Source organism: Pangasianodon hypophthalmus, chromosome 2, assembly GCF_027358585.1.
Source record: "Pangasianodon hypophthalmus isolate fPanHyp1 chromosome 2, fPanHyp1.pri, whole genome shotgun sequence".
NCBI lineage: Eukaryota > Metazoa > Chordata > Actinopteri > Siluriformes > Pangasiidae > Pangasianodon > Pangasianodon hypophthalmus.
In genome coordinates this window covers 23821775-23841872 of record NC_069711.1, presented here as the reverse complement: position 1 = coordinate 23841872, position 20098 = coordinate 23821775, and the positions used below count along the sequence as shown (strand labels likewise).

At 38.3% G+C, this 20098-nt stretch overlaps 1 protein-coding gene across 2 annotated transcripts in view; it reads left to right on the top strand.

Moving 5' to 3' along the window:
* The window catches only part of nos1apa (nitric oxide synthase 1 (neuronal) adaptor protein a), a 131855-nt gene that overhangs the window by 71076 nt on the left and 40681 nt on the right, over positions 1-20098 (top strand). For both annotated transcript variants that reach the window (XM_026933216.3, XM_026933217.3), the window contains exons 5-7: positions 5807-5915; positions 14230-14371; positions 17382-17539. In XM_026933216.3, the coding sequence (XP_026789017.3) occupies positions 5807-5915; positions 14230-14371; positions 17382-17539 (409 nt within the window). The remainder of the gene's footprint in view (positions 1-5806; positions 5916-14229; positions 14372-17381; positions 17540-20098) is intronic.

Sequence of the window (20098 nt, the reverse complement as noted above, 5' to 3'; positions counted from 1 at the left end):
TTATCGTTTCTATGATAACAACTTACAGGGATTTGTCTGCAGGACGCTCAACATAAACGGATTTATGGAACAGAAAACGGAACAGAAAGATTTGCCGTATCTTAGTAACGTGTCTTATACGATCCTGTCATTCATGATTTGGCTGTAACACACACACACACACACACACACACACACACACACACACACAGGCATGTTTTATTTCTTATTTAATAAGCTGTTTCTGGTTAAATAGTTGTGGTTGTAATACATACACATATATTTCATGGTCATTTAAAATCCAGTGTGCTGCAAAATGAATCCAGTCAGATGAAATATTATCCCTGAGCATATCTTCACTAATCCATTACAGTATTCCAGTCATTTACACTTGAGTTTGTTATTACTCATTATTCCAGAAGATAATGTGTGATCATCATGAAGAATGTTAATGTTAGAAACGTAAACGAGCGTGTAAAATGAGGCGCAGGGGATTGGCCGAGGTGTGAGAGCTGAATGAGGAGTGTGTGATGGCATTTAGACAGCCTCTCTCTCAGCTCCTTCACTGTGTGAGAAAGCCGTTCCCTAAAGAGCCGTGATGACATTTCTTCACCTTTGTCACTGAGCCGAAACTAAGCACTAGCATCAGGAGTCACTGCTGCCTTTTATGAGCAGAGGTAAAGCCAAACATTAGAAATTCAGCTCGCCGTTTTGTTGTGATGCACATAAAATGTCTGCTTTGTGATCGTAAGCCCTTTGACTGTGGTTACACCAGTGCCCTGAAAGATTCATGAAGGGCTGTCAGTTGTGTATTGCTTTAGGACTGGAGGATTATTGTGTGTCAGATCACCTACAGAAACGCAGCAGCAGCCCACACAGCTACAAATACACAGTAAGACTTCAGTGGCTCTGTTGAAAAGGGAAAAAAAAAAAAAACTGAAGCAGCCAGTGTTGGCAGTGTGAATCCGTTTAATTATCATTAATTAATAAAATAATTGCTGTGAATTTAAGTCATGATAAAAGGTCATAAAGATCTGAAACATGTATACTTCAGCTAAACAAGATTTTCATTTCTCTTTTGCTCAAATTTTACTTATCTTCATGCTCTCAATTTATTTTTTTATTATTTTAATTGATGAGGCAGTTCATCTTGTAGTAAAATTCTAAGTCCTTATATATAGTGTGGAGGCTGAATTGCCTAAAGCCTTTTCTGAATTGCTTAAAGTCTTTTTTTAAAATTTTCTCTTTATGAAAATGAAAATAATGAAAATTGCAATATTTTAGCACTGTTTAAATAATTGCATTTAAATTATAATTACCTATATAATTAATTATATTTAGCATTTAACTGCATTAAAATATTAAAGAGTTTATAGTTTTATACCACCACAAATAATAGCATTAAATAAACAAACAAACAAACAAACAAACAAACATTTCAGAGTTCTTTATTTACATAGAGCATTGACTAGCCTGAATCCCAGCTGACTTTAATGTTCATGTTTACCTCACACAGTAAAACACACTTAACATTCTTAATCCTACAGAGTGCTCTAGAGGCCCGATCAGACACCATTTGAGATTCAGCCGCAGAAAAAAAAAAAAAAACTCCAATAAGAGCCTTATGGAAATAAAGTACTTAGAAGTTATATCACCTTTTTTGCTTTGGTTTTTCTTTTGTTGTTGTTGTTATATTTACTAAGAAATTCAGGCAAAAAGAGTTCTAATGTTCTAATAGTTATGTTAGGCAGCAGTACGCGGGATTTAAATAGTAATGTGATTTTGCTCTGTATAGAATCAGAGAAATTGCACTGGTTATTTTAGTTTTTTGGTTATTATAGTTATTTATGCCACAGCGCTGTTGAATTCTCGAAGCTGATTGGTCAGAATTGGTTTATAACAGCAGCTCTGACAGCAGTTCCTTCTGCAGGGAAAAGCACAGGTTAATATTAATGCACTTGTTCTAATACATTATTGTTTCTATAGTAACATCTTACACAGGGGATTGTATGGTAGATGCTCCACATAAACTGGTTTAAAAAAAAAAAAAAAGTCACTCATAAGTTAAAGGTGACATTTATTTAGCATCTGTGGAAGGAGTATCCAGTGTCAGCGCTTTGTAACTGTCAGCGGTAAAGCTGTAACATGAATTTTTCCTTCAGGATGGAGGAATTTGTGCTTTACGGCTTGTCAGTAAAACAACAAGCTGAATTTTTGTCTTATTAACTTCAGTAGAGAGAAAAAGAGAGATAGTGTCTGTGTAGAGATAGAGCTGCGGTAACTGAGTGAGAACAGGAACTAACTTGTTTTGCAGTTGTTAAACACCATTAAATGTAACTATAAATGGAAAAAGTAGGATATGCCATTCTTTAAATAAAAAATTATATTATTTGTCGAATAACTGTGGTATAAACAGAATAAAACATGTGGCATGAGGTAATAGGAACATAAACAGCTTTCGGACTGCTGACTCCATCCTTGGTGTTTAAGTGGGATGATTTTTATCCATATCAGTGCCTTAGAAGCCCAGTGCAGTTATACAGTTCCACATTCTGCCAGAGATAAATGCTTTAAAGATGATGAGCACATATACTGTAGTTTATATAATAAGTATTTCTTTCATGCAGAACAATTGCTGAAATGAATGCCACTGAGCTCAGCAGAAATCCAGTTTCTGTTTTGCTCTCAGTCATGATAAATCGAAGAGGAAGAAATTGTTCTACAGCTGGGGTTAGTTTGAACAGTGATGCACCACATCACCCCAGTGGAGCTGACGAAGGAACGGAGAACACACACTTCTTCTGTTCTCTCACCAGTGCACATTTAAAATGCACATCCAGACAGAAATTTTTGAGCACAGTGCAAAAATAATTGAATCTTATTCTCTGAGTAAATTAGTGTGGATATGGGTCAGAGATTAACCTGTTTATGCAGGAGAGAAAATGCAGACCCCAAGAAAGAAATCTCCTGAGCCGAGCTCTGAATGGAAAGGTCTGACAGGTCTAACTCTGCAGTGACACCATGAATCTGATCTCGGTATCCTGCCTGAAATTATGAGCCATGACTCAGCAGAGTGGAAAATCTGATGGAATTACTTTGAGACACACACACGGCGTTATATTGGCATTTATACCTCAGCGCTATTGAATTGGTAATACTGATGGGGCAGAAGGTGTTGATTAATTTTCTGTTACAGCAGCTGACAGTTGTTCCAGCTTTAATACATTATCATCCATAGTAATTCACAGGGACTTGGATACTGTACGCTCACCAAAATCCAAGGTTTAAAAAGAGTTGTAATTTAACAAAGAAAAAAGTGTACCTTTTCTGTAAGGAGATGTTAATCATTTCTGGAAGGAGTCTCCAGTGTTCCCTTTGTAACAGTTAAACATGGCGTTAAACATGGCGTTAAACATGGCGTTAAACATGGCGTTAAACATGGCGTTAAACATGGCGTTAAACATGGCGTTAAACATGGCGTTAAAAATGGCGTTCCTGGCATGTCGTTACTCAGTAACAAGCTGCTTTTTTCTGTCTTATTTAAGTGATAACAGGATCTCAAGTTTCATGGATATTTCACACCATTGAATGTAACTGTAAATGAGTAAAAGGTATGACGTGTTGTTTGTTAATAAATAAAATACCGTTAGTGTTTGTTTATCGCTGTGGTATAAGAGGAATAAAACACTTCAGGACATGCTGTTATAGGAAAATCATCAGCTTCAGGGTTGTAACAGTTTACAGTTTACTTTACAGTGTAGATGCCTGTGATGATGCATTAGGAAGTGATTATTATGAATGGTGACTCCATTCAGGATTGTAAACTTGTTGGAAATCAGAAGTTGTGTAAAGCTGAGCTTTAAACGCCAAGCCTTAAACACGACTCCTTTTCCTCCTCCGCACTTTCATCATTTCTCATCCTCTGACACAAAGCTGTTAAACTATTCCTCCAGACTTCACTGAAATACAAAACTGCACACCATCAAGCATTTTTCAGCTGTCCAGCTTTTTAGCCTCCTCTGGAGAACTTGCTGCACTTTTCACATTTACTATGTTATTCCTTCGAAATGTTAGATTGTAGTAATGTAAGGCTGGAAGTGACAGTACTGCTGAGGTATAGTGGGGTTTTTTTTTTTATACTGCTTGTTTTTTTTTTTTTAGTATAGTGTTTATCCAGGGTTATCAGTGTGGGGTCTGAAGACACCCAGGAGTCAGTGAGCTATAGCCAGAGGGTCTGTGACTTTCTCATTTTGTTACAGTGCTGGAAACCACAACCCACCATTATCAAAGTTATGATGTCTTTTAGCGGTGTAACCGAATACAGATACAGTATGTGGAATGCACAGATAATGAGTTCTAAACTGATATAAATACAGATAAGATAAAACTTGCCAGAAAGATTCACAGGGCATTTGGTTTAGACTAGAAGTGTGCATCGGGACTGGAATCCATTGGGATGCAACAAAAAATCATGCAAGATTTGTCACCATGTCAGGGTCATGGTGCTTTAAATTAAGCTAGTAGAAATTAAGCTTGTATTTTTAGGTTGAACAAACTTCCAATTTAGGCCATACCTACTTCTGATTTAAATCCAAATTCAGATATGGATATTCAGAGCACTAAACAGATACAGACAGTGGCACTGCATTACACCCTTAATGTCTATAAATAATGTCAACTTAAATCTAATTACTATTTTAATAAAAATGGGTTCTTGTTGTTGGAAAAAAATATAAACAATTCTCTGGCTCCAAAAATCTTATTTATTATATTATTATTTGTTTATAAAATTGAATCTGTACTGAGGGGGTACTGTTTTTATAACCATTTAACAAGGGGACTCTGCCTGTAAACTGTAAAAACATTTGTGATCCATGTTGTAGATATTTAGGGGTTCTACTGTGAAAGGGTTGTACTGTCTGTTTTATGGTTCTACACACAACAGTTTTCACCCAGAGCTACAAACTGAAGTACGCTTTTGTACAGTTTTACTGATTGTCACTTATTCCATTGACATTTGGAGGGAAAATAACAGCTCACTCTTGTACTGCATTGAAAAAGTGCATTATAAACTGGCTGATTGATGGGCATCAGGGTGAGTGTAATAAATAAAGCTTTACAGGTCTACTGATGTGCAGGAGTGACACCGGCATTATTACACACACACACACACACACACACACACCCCTTTGTGTGACTTTTGTAATAATACACTGCAACCACCAGTCGCAATAACGGGTGATAAAATCACTGCAACCATCTTTGCTGAATTTTTTTTTTTTTTTTTTTTTTAACGAGAGGCAACTGAAAGGTTATGTGTTTATAGGTTCATGATGATCCACAGCTTGAAAAGACTTCTTGAAAATGTTTTGTGTGCACACATAAACATATATCTTATTGCAAGGTTAATTACAAATTAGTCCTTAGAGTTTAATTATTTTGCAACTGTCAATAAAAGGGTTTTTTTTTTTGTACTTGTAAATACTGAGCCAGAGTAACCTACTTAATATTAATCAATCAGGGATATCACAGAACATTTCATTTATCTCTGTTTGTTTCTCCATTTTATATAGTGCCTTTGAAAAGCACACACCCTACAATAGCACAATATTAGCTTGATACCTATAACACAGTATCTTCTCCACAACTTTAAAATACTGACTCTTCTACTTTGATTGAAAGTGTACATTCTACACTTTTGACTGAATTTTGAGTGAGAAACAATCAACATAAAAATCATGTGTGTTTTGTTATTGGCACAAATTCCCATGACTTTAAAGCATTAGACCCACTAATCCCATTCTAAATCAATTTCTTGTTTTCACAGGATATTCTATGTGTCACACGATTCACAAGATCTGAAAATCTTCAGTTATATCGCTAGAGATGGACAGAGTAATGTGTTCAGATGCAACGTCTTCAAATCCAAGAAGAAGGTAAGTCACTTTTCAGTGCCACTGTCTGCCGAATAATTGCCCATGTGGCTTCTGTGCCTTGGCTGAATTTTCAGTATATCAAAAGACAAATCCAGGGAGGGACTGATTATTACTTCAGTAATAAATGTAGAGCTAGTAGAAGGCAGTGCAAAAAAGAAGAGACAAACCCATTTTGATCAAAATCTGTGCATGATTAGCACTTGTTCAAGCCATCTGAGCACTGATGTCTGTGATACATTTCGGCAAATCAGCTCTCTTTGTATTTTTTGCTCATCTGCAATAGAAACGGTATTTGAAAATCTCTCTGAAATGTGAATAAGTATGTTCTCAGATACCATGAAAATAAAATCCCTAATTCATAATTCCATGTTGAAAACACTCCTTTCTTGTTCTATTATGAATGAGAGAGGCTGTACTGAACAGGACTGACTCACTTCCTGTATAAGTTATGAATTAGGTTTGGGCTGACTTGTGTAAATCAGGAGACATGTCTACCTATTACACCCCTCTCCCCAGAGCTGAGCTCCAGAAACACACTGTTTTATGGTCCACTATTAATTGGCGTGTCGTTATGAGGAGCTGTTAAAGAAAGTGACACCCTGGGGGATCAATTAAAGAGCAGAAGCCACAGAACAGACCTTCTGCATTTTAATAGACTGTGAAAGGTGAGAGGAGGAAAAGATTCTTTCGTTGATCTTTCATTGGGGATGATGGCCTCTGCTGAGCCGAGATGAGTAATGCTGTTCTTGGCCACTGGATCTCCTGTTTTTACTGATTATCTGCATGAATAGCCACTGTGTGCTTCAGTCACCAGGCATTCACCGGTTTGAAACACGATAAACTTGGATTAATTAGATGTAGATTAAGATCCCAGTCTTGTTTAAAAATAGATTTCCAGTTCCACTTGAAGTTGAGAACTTGTTTTAAAAGCTGTTTAAAAATTTTGACCTGGTGCAGAGAAATTAATTACTTTTTTTCAGCATTCATTTTGTACTTGGCTCGTTTTGCTTTTTAGTAATTAATCTCCACTGTTGTGCACCGATGCGGGACGATGGTGCAGCAGGTAGCATTGCAGCAGGTAGCATCGCCGCCTCACAGCCCCAGAGTCCACAGTTTGATCAGGAACTCGGGTTACTTTTCTAATGTTCTCCCCATGTTAACAAGGGTTTCCTTCCGGTTCTCAAGTTTCATCCCACCTCCCAAAAACATGCCAGTAGTGGATTAGCTATGGCAAATTGCCCCTAGGTGTGAAATAGTGTGTGAATGTGTGTATGATGCTCTGTGATGGACTGGTGTCCCATCTAGGGTGTATTCTCACCTCAATCCCATTTAAAGGGAGTGAAGATGGATGGATGGATGGATGGATGAATGAATGAATATTGTGCTAATTTAACTCACTTTTGCTCACATTTTTGTGTTTTTATTTTCTTGTGTCTTTTTTAATACAGAAGTAATATGTAGACACACGATCACAGAGCAAATACATATAATCAAGATTCGGGGGCCAAGCACCTAGACTCGATGAGCCACACATTCACAGACACGCTACAGTTGTTGCCTAAGAAATCACAGGAAAGCAGAGCCATAACTTTAGGGATTCAACAGTGATTTGTAGTTTCATTCATGATGTGTATGTTTTGACCACGGACAGTGGTGGAATTCCCTGACTGTAGGAGGAAAGGTCTAGATGAACAAATGGGCAGCAGGGTGGCACTGCTGCAGCATTGTTTAGACAGGTGTCAGGATGATGTGAGCCAAATTTGGTGAAGATTGGACAAAATTTGGAGGAGGAGTCGCAAAAATGGCAGTTAGATGTAAGCATTTTTTAGCATGTTATTATAACTCTTGACCAGTAGGTGGCACTGTCACGGAATTTGTTGCATAGCCTCAGGTCATGGTCCTGAAGATGCCTACTAAGTTCTGTGTCAGTGCGCAAAGTCGTTGCTGATATACAGCACTGTCAGATTCATTGGCCCATTATGGACAAATCATTTGGAATATTGAAAATTCTTTTAATAATTTTTGTGAGGCTTACCCTGAAGATGATGTATGTCAAATTTGGTGATGATTGGAGAAAATTTGTAGGAAGAGTAGCGGAAGAACAGTTTTTAACAAAATCCAAGATGGTGGACAGAAAGTACACTTGAATTTCAGATGTTAGTGTGCGTTCACTTCTGCATACTCCAGGGAATTATAGGAAAAATGAACTGAATTTATCACAAACTCTTATGATACTCTAAATGATATGAAGAAAAAAAGAGAAAGTTATTATATTTCTTGACTGCAAGGCGATGCAGTCACAAAACTTCTTGGGTACATTCAGGGCATGGTCCTGAACATACTTATTGAGTTTCGTGATGATACATAGATGCATTGCTAAGATACACCCTCAAATCCTGTTTTTTTTTTGCATTTGCCAGTGTGTTATAGGAGCGCAGGTTTGAATATCAAAATTCCTTTTTGTTAAGATGATGTGAGCCAAATGTTGTGAAAATTGGACAAAATTTGGAGGAGGAGTAGCAAAAGTGGCAGTTAGGTGTAAGCATTTTTGGCATGTTATTGTAACCTTTGACCTGTAGGTGGCACTGTCACGGAATTTGTTGTGTAGCCTCAGGTCATGGTCCTGAAGATGCCTACCAAGTTTTGTGTCAGTCTGCAAAGTCGTTGCTGCCTCACAGTCGATGCTGCCTCACATCCTGTTTGGCGGCTTTTCCATCAGATTCATTGCCCCATTACGGGGAAACTCTCTGGAGTATTCAAAATTCTTTTGATAATTTTTGTGAAGCTTACTTTGAAGATGACGTGTGCCAAATTTAGTGATGATTGGACCAAATTTGTAAGAGGAGCGATAAAACTGTTTTTGTCACAATCCAAGATGGCGGAAAATCTAACTAGGCGGAAATTGACATCGTAGGGTGCATTGAACTCATCCCATGGAATCCAGGTATGCCTGGCTTTTTGGATACACAGTTCAATAATTTTATGACCATAAATGTACTTCCAAATTAGGCCCAAATTTGACCCGATGGTGGCGCTAGAGTGTTGGCAGCACTTGGTCCAAATTTGGTCAGAATGTTCCTTAGGCCCTCCCCAGTCAGTGTGCCAAATTTCACATAGGGCTAGGTAGGGTTCCCATAGACACCCTACCCAGAAGAAGAAGAAGAAGAAAAAAAGAAGAAAACCTAGAATAACAATTCAATTCAAAGGTTGCCTGTGCATCTTTGGTGCTTGGCCCCCTAATGACAAATTTTTGCTACTATATTAGTCAATTTGTTTTTCATACAAAAGTAAAAGAAAAATAAAAAAGAATTTCTAGATTCTTAAGAATTAAGATTTGCTTAATTTTGCATTTATTTTCTTGGTGAACTTGCCAAACCAAGAACATGTGCCTGATGAAAGGTTCATTAATAGAAGGCAAAAAAAATTAAGTGATAGGGAAATACCTTGGTTCAGCTGTTTTTTGTTTTTTTTTTTCTTTTTACAATCAGATTTAGATTTTCTGTATAAAATGTAGATATTATGTTCTGCCTGGACAGGGGGCTGATGGAGGATTTTCTAACATGTCTCACCCACCATGAGCAAACAACATACTCCAGGATTCTCTACAACTGAATATGGCCACAAATTGGCAGCTGTAAATACTGGCACTGAGTGGCTGCGTAAATGCGACGGGGAAAAGCTTATGTTTTCTCTTTGTTCTGGAAACTGACGCATTTTGAAGATGAGCATGCTTGAGACATTAACACTAGCACATGATGCTCATGTTGAGCACTGAACACTGTTACTGTTCAAAAGATAACATTTTCCCGTCACTGTTGTAGTTGAGCTCAGACTTGAATTCTCCATTTGCTATTTCTGAGATCCGGTCTAATCAACTAACATAGTCAAAGAGCTAACCCAAATAACATAGCTTATTTGTTTCCTCTTTCTGGCGATTTGATATGTTCTAAATAGGTTTGCTTAGGGATGAACGCTTTTTTAAATTTTTAGTGGACTGGAACTGGGAAAACTAGGCATATCTGCCTAATTTAAATATTTAAATACCCGAAAGAGTTGCACTCCATTTGACTGAAATTTGTAACTTCTAAAATGTTTCCCCTCAACTTGGAATTCTTACTCATAAACTCAGGATAGTCTCCTCGACCTTGAGTTTAGCAAGTGATGTGAAATCAACATGGCTATACAAGTATTTGCTTGTAAAACCTATAACACTGACTAATCATTCATCACAGTTTGCTGGCTAGCTTAGCTCAAAAGCACAGTTGAAAATGACACAATTCTGAGTTTTGACTTCTGAGGAAGTAGAAGCAGCATTATTGAAGGGATATTCCATTAACCAAAAGGAGATTGGGGGGCATCTTTAATGTGGAGTAATCAAGTATCATTTCCTTCTGTCAGTTTAGTGACCTTTTAATATGTATATGATGAGACCTGAATACAAACATGAAATGAAAGCTAGTTTCAGGTTATGAGCTTAAAGCTGAATAAATGAAGAAGGAAGGATTGGAAAAAAAAAATGTCACTGGGTTTCGTAATGGTCTGTTCCATTTTCAAGATTTTCTTTCACAGCTTTTTTCCCACAATAGTTTAGTCCTCAGGGTTTAGACAAAGCGACTTTCTTACTTGCTGGTAATTGTCAGAAAGAGCAAGCTCAATCTCTGGGCATCGTCTCACCTCTAAATACAAAGCAATGAATGATGGCATCCTGATACATGCAGATCCACCCATTCTTCTCATTCAGCGAAATGAGAAATGTGGGTTCTTCAGGTGAAAATGTGGCCATTTTGGAACACACTGACTCAGAAATGGCCCATTATCTTACGCAAGGCTCTGTGAAACGTAATTGCTCGTCAGAGATTAAAGCTCCTGGCTCCCTGGTTCATTTCTTTCTCCAGCATCACCGTTCATCACTGTAAAGCACATTTTCAGTGGCGTCATTGCACATCACCAGCTGTACCTGGGCTGCAATGCGCTGCCTGGAGCTCTTCAGGGGCAGAAGCCTTCACACTGCAGTGATATCAGCCATACCGTTGGTCTCATTGAGTCATGCCATTTCTTTTGATTTATTTCAGAAAATAAGCTTTGTTAAATGTTAAGTGTTTTTGTGCTGTCCCTCTTGTAAGAGCGAGAGCAGCACAAAGCATGCAATGACAGTAAAAAAAAAAAAAAACTGAAGTGTTTTAACTTTTCGAAAACTAGAAGCAAAATCTTCCAGATGCCAGTCAGTCAGATGTGTGGCATTGGTGGCACAGAGGGAAAGCATTGTTGCCTCACAGCTACAGGGTCCCCAGTCTGATCCCTGAGTTTCACAGGGTCTCCCCATGTCTGCTTGGGTTTCTTACGGGTTCTCTGGTTTCTTCCCACTGTCCACAAACATCCCATTAGGTTGACTGGCTGCTCTAAATTGCCCCTAGGTGTGAGTGAGGATATGATTGTGTGTGTGTGCACGGTGCCCTGTGATGGACTGGAGTCCAGTTAAGGGTGTCTCACCTCATGCTCATCATTCCTGGGATTGGCTCCAGATCAACTGCGAGCCTGACCAGAATAAACAATGTAGATGAATGAATGAATCAGATTGTTGAATGTGGCATGGGTGTCATTATGAATCATGCCCATACTGTGGTACAGTCACATCTAGCTGGAAATAACTGGTTTAAATACATAATTTGTTCACACTCACGAGATGATAAGTACATTGGGTTAAAATGTAGGCAAATTCAGGATATAAGTGTACATTTGTTGGAATTTAATACATTTTCAGATATCCAAAAGCTTCAGAGTAACAAGCTTGTTTTAACCTGCATTTACCTGGACATAAAACTAACTTACTAACTTTTCTCTGGTCAACTCAAATCACAGCAATTTTAGTGACACACACACCCCAAAAGAGCTGACCTGCTGGCAATAGAAGGGTTTCACTACATTGCAATGTGATTGTACGCTAAGGCTGCGGTTATTAATAAACATATACAATCATCTGAAAACTGCACTATGCAAATTCAAAACTCAATAAATGTAACAATAAATGTAAAATGATGTGATAAGATATGAAAGGAACGTCTTAACAAAGTGTGATGGCTTGGGACTGTGATTGCTGTAGTGGCTTTGGGGCTGCGGTTGCCACGAGCACCTTCCTACTCAGAACTCCATCAGTGGACAGTGGATAGATTTTAACCAACTGGACTTCTTGCAAAAACTGTGATGAATTTACTGGTTGCACAATTGCACTATTTGTCCATATAGTACACAATAATAGAAGGGATTTATTTATAATCGCGCTATCCGTTGCACCCAGATGAGGATGGGTTCCTTTTTGAGCCTGGTTCCTCTCAAGGTTTCTTCCTCATATCGTCTCGGAGTTTTTCCTTGCCACCGTTGCCTCTGGCTTGCTCATTAGGGATAAATTCACATATTTACAATATATTTTTTGAATCCATTTATTTCTGTAAAGCTGCTTTGTGACAATGTCCGTTGTTAAAGCGCTATACAAATAAAATTGAATTGAATTGAGCAAAGCTTGTTTTAGAGGTTTATACCGCACTGCTGTTGAATTCTCAGTTCTGTTTGGTCTTTGGAGTTTTATGATGGACAAAAAGATTTTTAAAATGCATGAGGAGACATTATTTAGCTTTTTTGGAAGGAGTCTTCAGTGTCAGTGCTTTGGAATGGTCAGAGATGAAACTGTAACTTTACATTTTCAGACATGGGAAAGTCAGAGGGTGGAGGGGCTTTCTGATTTCTCAGTAAAAAGAGAGAAAAGAGAGAGGCTCATGAGGGAATGATTGGTTATATCTGAAGTGCGGTATATCTTAACAGGAACTAACTTGTTTCACAGACATTCCATAACAAACTGTAACTAAGAATAGATCAAATGTACAACTTAACAAAACAAAAATTGCTAGCATTGGCGAAGTGCTCTGCTATAAGAGGAATAAAACAATTTGGGACGTGCTGTTATTGCTAAATAATTCATGTAATGGAAATGTTTGTTATTTCTCAATAATAGCATGCCTCATTGTGTTTTATTACTTCACAATTTCTAAAACTGGATAAAGAAATACAGAAAAATGTAATCCTGATTACGTCTGCCTTTTGAGGATTTTGTGGTCTCCATGTAAGATCAAGTGAAAATTAGGTCCTTGCCTGTTTGTGTCCATTTCGTCCCTCTGAAAAAGTAGCCCCATTTCTGAAAGGACACATTGTACAGATGAAACATCCACAGAAGTGTACTACAAATATATGCATTTCGTGTAGATGTTTATTGACAGAATTAAGAACAAGTGACTTGTATAAATTAGTATTGAGTGTACAGATTTTCTAGGTCTTTTTTTTTTTTTTTTTTTTTTAGTTCAGGGAAACATCAATTCTTGTCTGTGGTAATGACACATACTTAACAGATGTGGTAGATGGAGTGTAGGCAGTCAAAAGCTGGAACATTCTGTTGAGATGTTTTGTGTAACTGCACTCATTGTAACTACCAAAAGCTCAGCATGGTGTCTTGGTGATGAGTAGCTGCTGGATTCTTTTAGACCATTGTGCTGAAGTGTACAGGGTTCACAAGGCATCCACTGTTCTTTGAGACCCTCGCTGTCTCACACACCTGACTTCCTCGGCTAAATGTTAGAGGAAAGAATATTATCAGAGCTCTGCAGAGATGAAGCTGCACTGAGCTCTGATAGGCGGAGAAAATAGCACTGAGTGTCTTCTTCTACCCCTGTATATTGTAATGATTTATAATCTCACTATCCGGTGTCACTCAGAGGAGGATGGGTTTTCTTTTGAGTCTCTCAAGGTTTTGTCCTCATGTGGTCTCAGGGAGTTTTTCCTTGCCACTGTCTCCTCTGAATTGCTCATTAGGGATCTAAATCTACATCTGGATTTCTGTAAAGCTGCTTTGTGACAATACCTGTTGTTGAAAGTGCTATAGAAATACAATTGTATTTAATTGAATGCTGACAATTGAAAATGTATCAGTGAGGAAACAGGAGCAAAGTGAATAAAAAGTTTTTAAAGCAATACCCTGACACATGAACTCTGCACCTGCACATAGATCTTGGGTAAAAGAGACAGGCCCAAAAATTTGTTCCCTCAAACACCCTTACATCTAAAACTAATCTCTCAGTTTGACAGCACCTGCATCAGCATTTTCCTGCTTTTCCACGTGTTAGTGAGCCAGCCAGTTTGTCAAGCACACACTCGCATTCTCTGCTCACTCACTACACATCCTCAGCTCTAACATTAAACGACTCATTTGTTGTACATTTCCAAAATTACTGAGTAGTTACAAAATTACTGTGCTTGTCACTGTTTGCAGAGCCAGGCCATGCGGATTGTGCGGACCGTGGGTCAAGCATTCGAGGTGTGTCACAAACTCAGCCTGCAGCACACACAGCAGAACGCAGACGGCCAGGAGGACACTGACAGCCCCAAGACCTGCACAGACTCCGGTCTACAAGGTGAAACATACGCTGTCACTGTCCTGTTCCCTCAGCGAGACACATCCATTCTCAATATGAGCAGCATAAACGATACGCACACAACACTCTGACATGACTGGAGATCTGAATATGTGCAGATGGGCGTGTAAATATGAGACAGATGGAACAGGTTTCAGTGGAGTAGCACGTATACTTTACCTTATTACTCTTAAGTCAAAATGATGTAAATATCACAGAATAAACAGTTACCTTCATTAGATAAACTCTGCAAGGCAAAGAAATGTGAATATTCTGTTGGGCTTTCAGTAAAAGATTTCAAGTGAAAACAGAAAAGTCTTCTATCGTCAAGAGATTGCGAGTTCAAATCGTGAGAGCCGTGCTGTCTGGGTGGGAGGGATGATGTTACCCTCTCTCAACTGTCAATCACATTGACACTAGGCAAGCGTGGGCGTCTGTGAGCTCACGTATGTGGAAGAGGGTGGATAGTGCTTTCCTTGGAGTGTGTTCCTATGCTTTGTGACGCAGCATGAGCAGCAGTTTGAAAGGATAGGGCTGGCTTCACAAGTCTTAGAGGAGAAAATGGGGAGAAAATGTTTTTTAACTAAACAGAAAATGAGAAATCATGAAATTGAAAGCATATAAATTTTAATGTTTCGTACTGTTTTTAGTAAAAATATCAAGTGGGTCATTTTAATCAAACAGAAAATAAGGAGTAAATTAAGTATTCATGAAATTGCTTTAATAAAGCAAAAATACATGTTATATAAAGCTATATTGTAAGATAGAATAAGTTTATTCTGTTTATAGATAAAAATCTAACATTTTTCTTCTTTTTTGTTACTTGTGGATCAAAATGATGTAAACATAATGTGTAACTTTTATTTTTATCAGGGATGACTGAGCTAGCCACATGCGTTGTTTCACTCATATTAAAAATATTAAGTGGGTCCTTTTCAACTGAGCAAAATAACCAAGGAATGAGTTGTGAAATTGCTTCAGTGAATATAATTAAACAGGCCCTTCATACTCATCTCATGGGATCATAGAGAGTAAGTCTATTTTTTAGTATTATGCCCAGCACAGTCAGACTTAACAACAGGGAATTAGTCAAACAGTGCTTGTGATGATCAGTGGCTCTTTTTCTTCCACTCCTTGAGCCATGAGTTCAGGCTTATTATATTATCCTGCTCTGTGCTCTCCCCTCCCTCTGGAGCCTCTTCCTTTTGAAATGCATATGAGTTCCCCGTCACCCACGCACCAGCACTCAGCCTCATGAGAGTCGCCCAGCCCCAGCGCCAGCGTAGCCATCACTGTCACAGGGATATGACACACTCCTGTTAGCATCAGCTCCAGCACAATGTGAGACTCGCTGCTTCAGGAGCAATGTTAAAAGCATCACCGAGGCTCCACTGAGCCAGGAGTGAACATGGAAAAAGCATGCAGCTTTAATACTCCCTGTAGTTATTTTGGAGAACATGAATAATCCTCAGTTTCCTGCACACACGTCTGTCCATCAACCATAAACATTCCAGTTGTCCTTCAAATGTATATTAATTTTATTTTAAAATTAAATATATTAATTTTTTTACATATCTACACGTGTGTGCTTTATGTTCAAAATGGTTCATTTTAATTTTATTCTTTGTGTTGTGATTTATAGTGAACCTTCGTCTCTACTGCTACCTCTATCTGTAGTGTGTGTTATTACCTGAGACACAAATTTCAGCATTTTCCCATTTCTAAGAAAACATTAAAATGAAATGAAAATATTAAGACATTTGTTGAACTCTATAAATATGCATTTCAAGTATGCGACTGTAACTCCGATTTAAAACTTGAGTCATTACACTCATTAGTGAGAACCAACAAACATCTTTAAAAAGGTCCTTCAGAAAAAAGACATTATTGACATATTTTTAGTCAGTTCTGCCTGGCCTTTAGATATCTCTCTTTTTGTTTAAGTTTTAAGTATTATGTATGATAAAACTTTATCTACCTGTCCACGTCTTAGCAAGGACATATTAAAAACTCTGGATGAAATCTGGACATCTCATGAATATTAGCAAAAGCATCTTTTTCACAGTCATAAAAACACCTTTGTGCTCACAGAGGGAATGATACAAATGTGAAACAATGCCTGGTCAGATGCTGCTGAATAATCTTCCATAACAGCAGCTCTCACAATAGTCCCAGTTGCAAGCCATTATATTAGTGCGCTCGTTTTAATATGTTATTGTTTCCATAGTAACAGCTGATTCACAAGGACTTGTATGGAGAAAGTGCCACATAACAAGATTAAAAAAACATGTGTAATTGCTGAAATGGTAAAGTTTCCTATGAGGAGTTGTTTATTTAGGATTTTTGGAAGGAGTCTCCAGTGTCGGTGGAGACACAGGAAAGTCTTCAGGACAGAGGAGTTTGTGCTTTCTCAATAACACGACAAGCTGCTTTTTTTGTTTGTTTGTTTTATTAACTTTCCGAGAGAGAAAAAGTGTGGCTGGTGAGAGAACGACTGTTTATAGCTGCTATAACATAAGTGATAACAGGAACTAGCTTTTTACATGGACTTGAAATATAACTCTAATGTAAAAGTAACTTCAGTAACAGTAAGCTTCACATCAGGCTGCATCACACCACCCCACTGTTGATTATTTCCTTATAAACACATGACTCATCATGTTATATTTCTTACTTACCCAAATTTCCTACTTGAGCAATAGTATCAACAGTATTTCCCATTACTTACACTGTTGTGGTATTGATGTGTAATCACTTCCACAAAACTACATTGTGTGACACTTAACCACAACTTTAACAACTGTACATATACATTTGAGTGAAAACCCCTCTTAGCATTCTTTTCTCAACACAGGAAAGCATGTCAGCTTTATTGTGTGTAATAAGTATAGAACAGATACAGTTATGATGGGTAGAGATTAGGTTTTAAAAAAAAGTGCTGGAATATTCTTTACTATTTGGCGAATTATTCTGATACGGGTTGATAACACTGATGATAAATTGTCTGCAGATCGGGAATTGACTGGAGCTGAGAAGACGCTGGCTGAAGAGACGGACATCGACGCAGAGGAGTTGCCGCTCCCTGACAGCACAGTGGACGAGTTCAGCCGAGGCGTCACTGACCTGGATGCTGCTAAGAAAGACGATGAGGGTCTGAAGGACAAAAAGGTAAACAGCTGCACCACTGTCTGGCCCTGATTTCCTGATCTCCAGAGCGACGAGGCACTCTGAGATTGCACTCTGAGATTGTGTGTGCAGTCAGTGGGAATGTTATCAAAGAATAGTTGCTCAAATGATGGCATGTGCAAAGTGGCAATGTTTACATGAAGTTAGCATGTGCTAATTATTTGTGATAGCTGAGGTAAGTTGGGATCTCAAACAGGTAAGCTAAAACTGAAACTTGCATAATTACGTTGTGGGTATAATGCTGATTAAAGCCAGTGAAGCATGGAAAAAGTGTTTATAATAGAGTATGAATGTGCAGTGAAGGCTGACATGCTTCCTCTGAGACATGAAGACAACCAACTGCATCTTTCCAACTGCATCACAAAACAGCGTAACACACATGGAGGAAAGTGCTATCCGCCCTCTTCGTCTTCTACACTTGAGCTCTCACACGTCCACGATTGGCGAGTGTCTCCATCCCCCAGACAGCATGACCAGTTTTGCTCACTTGGACTCAGGGATTGTCGGGAATCAAACTTGTGGTCTCTGAACCATAGAGCAGATGCTTTTCTGGTGCTCCACTGGGGAGCCCATACATTACGAAATGTTAACAATATAACCAGATTTAATTGTTATAAAAATAATGATACCAGCAATACAAAAGAAAAATGTATTGTGACATATTTTATCATGATATTGATATTATAACATCATATTGCCCAGCTGTAGCTGGCAGTAGAGGTGTGAATGTGTGACAAGTATCTATTAAGAAATTGACTTTACCACCGTAATATTAAGTCATAATTTTGAGGAAATTTCTCATTCTTTAGAGATGATGAAACATAATTTTTTTTTAAAAACCTGCAGGCTTAAATCTCACTTGGCGGTGGTAAATTAGTTAATCAGCTTGTGTTTTCTTTTTGCAGGTGTTACCATGTTTGTATTTTAACACACAGAAGCTAGTAAAGCAGGCGCTCTATATCTTGGTTACATAGAGAAATATTAGTTACTTGTCTATACAGTGTAAAAACTGCAATAATTGTAGACACAAGCTCTCAGGAGTGTTGTAGACCAGCTCTGGCATGCGTGTTGGCCTAACCTTTGCTTTATGGTATTGCCCTCATTATTACTGTAACATGATCCTCCCTGCTGTCTGACAGATTTCCCTCAAGAACACTTCCACATATATTATATAACTGCCTTAAGATGTGTGTGTGCGCCCATGTGTGTGTATGCTCATGTGTGTGTATGCGCGTGTATCTGCATAGCTTGTGTTTTTCTGTACATAGGTCTCTTTTTGGTGTTGGGTTGTGATTTGGAGTCTGGGGTGATGAGATGGGGATCGTGTTGTCAGCTGATAAGATGCAATTTTGCTCAGAAAATTGGAAAGCCTTATTTTATGTGGTAAAATGTCGCTTGCAGCTAATATATTTATTCTGCGAGATGTCAGTATATGAGGCAGAGTCCCATTAAAAACTTTACTCTGTTACTCAGGATAGTGTTTGAGTGGAAATGAAAGTCCATGTCACAACTCCTCTAGTTGCCTGAATAGGACAACTTGGACCATTTCTTATTAAGAATCTTGATCATTTTGAGTCTTTTGACCATTTTGAGCCCATCATGTAGTTTTCTTTGTTTATACATAACAACAGTAAGTTGTTTGTGTATCACAGTGTTTACAGTATCATACCATGGATTCGCATGTTGTGCAGCATACAGTACACATCTATAAAGGTCTACACCTATAAAGGTCCAGCTGTATGTGAGTGGCCCTGAATCCCTGTGCTCATCAAGCCTTGTCTCACAAATTGTCCTTATTCATTCAGAACACTATGCATATAGGAAGTGTGTCCTATAGATGATAGCTTGGATAGTCGAGATGTTTTTTCTTAGTAGTGCCTTTACTGACAAACAGCTTTGGCTACATCAGAAGGAGAACTTTTCAAGTAATTACTCAAGACAAAAGCTAATGGTGCTAATTCATTGGTTGGTGCTGCAGTTTCGTTATTCCTGTGAGAAGTTAGCGGTTGTCTGCAGCGTTGATGTTACAGTTTGATGATGCAGTATAATGGGAGAAAACTGTTCCTCTTATTTCGAGTTTCACTGTTCCAATGCAGCTATGTGAAGCAGTGGTGCTGGTGATGAGCATGATGGTGTTGACACTGATGTTAGCATGAAAGTTTAAGGTTTGGAAGCTAACATGTTTGAGCAGAGAGTACAGATAAGGAGGTGAGAGAGCTGGACAGACTAACGGTTTAAAGCGCTGGTGCATCCCTCTCTTTAGGTTGAGATGAAGCAAGAGCTAAAGCCCACTGACACCACTATTAGCAGTATGGCATTGTGGGTAATTTGTTTATCTGTAGAGAATGATTCTTCCTTTAAGGCTTATTGGGACACAGTTGATATCAGATGGATATTTTTAAAAAATGACTATGACATTCTTGTATTGTGAATAGCCAACACTCTGACAAAAATATCTGACCTTTTGTTCCTAGGTATCTGTGAGGAAATAAAACAAGCTTCCTTTGTTTTCACAGTTCAGGCAAGGATAGATATGAACTG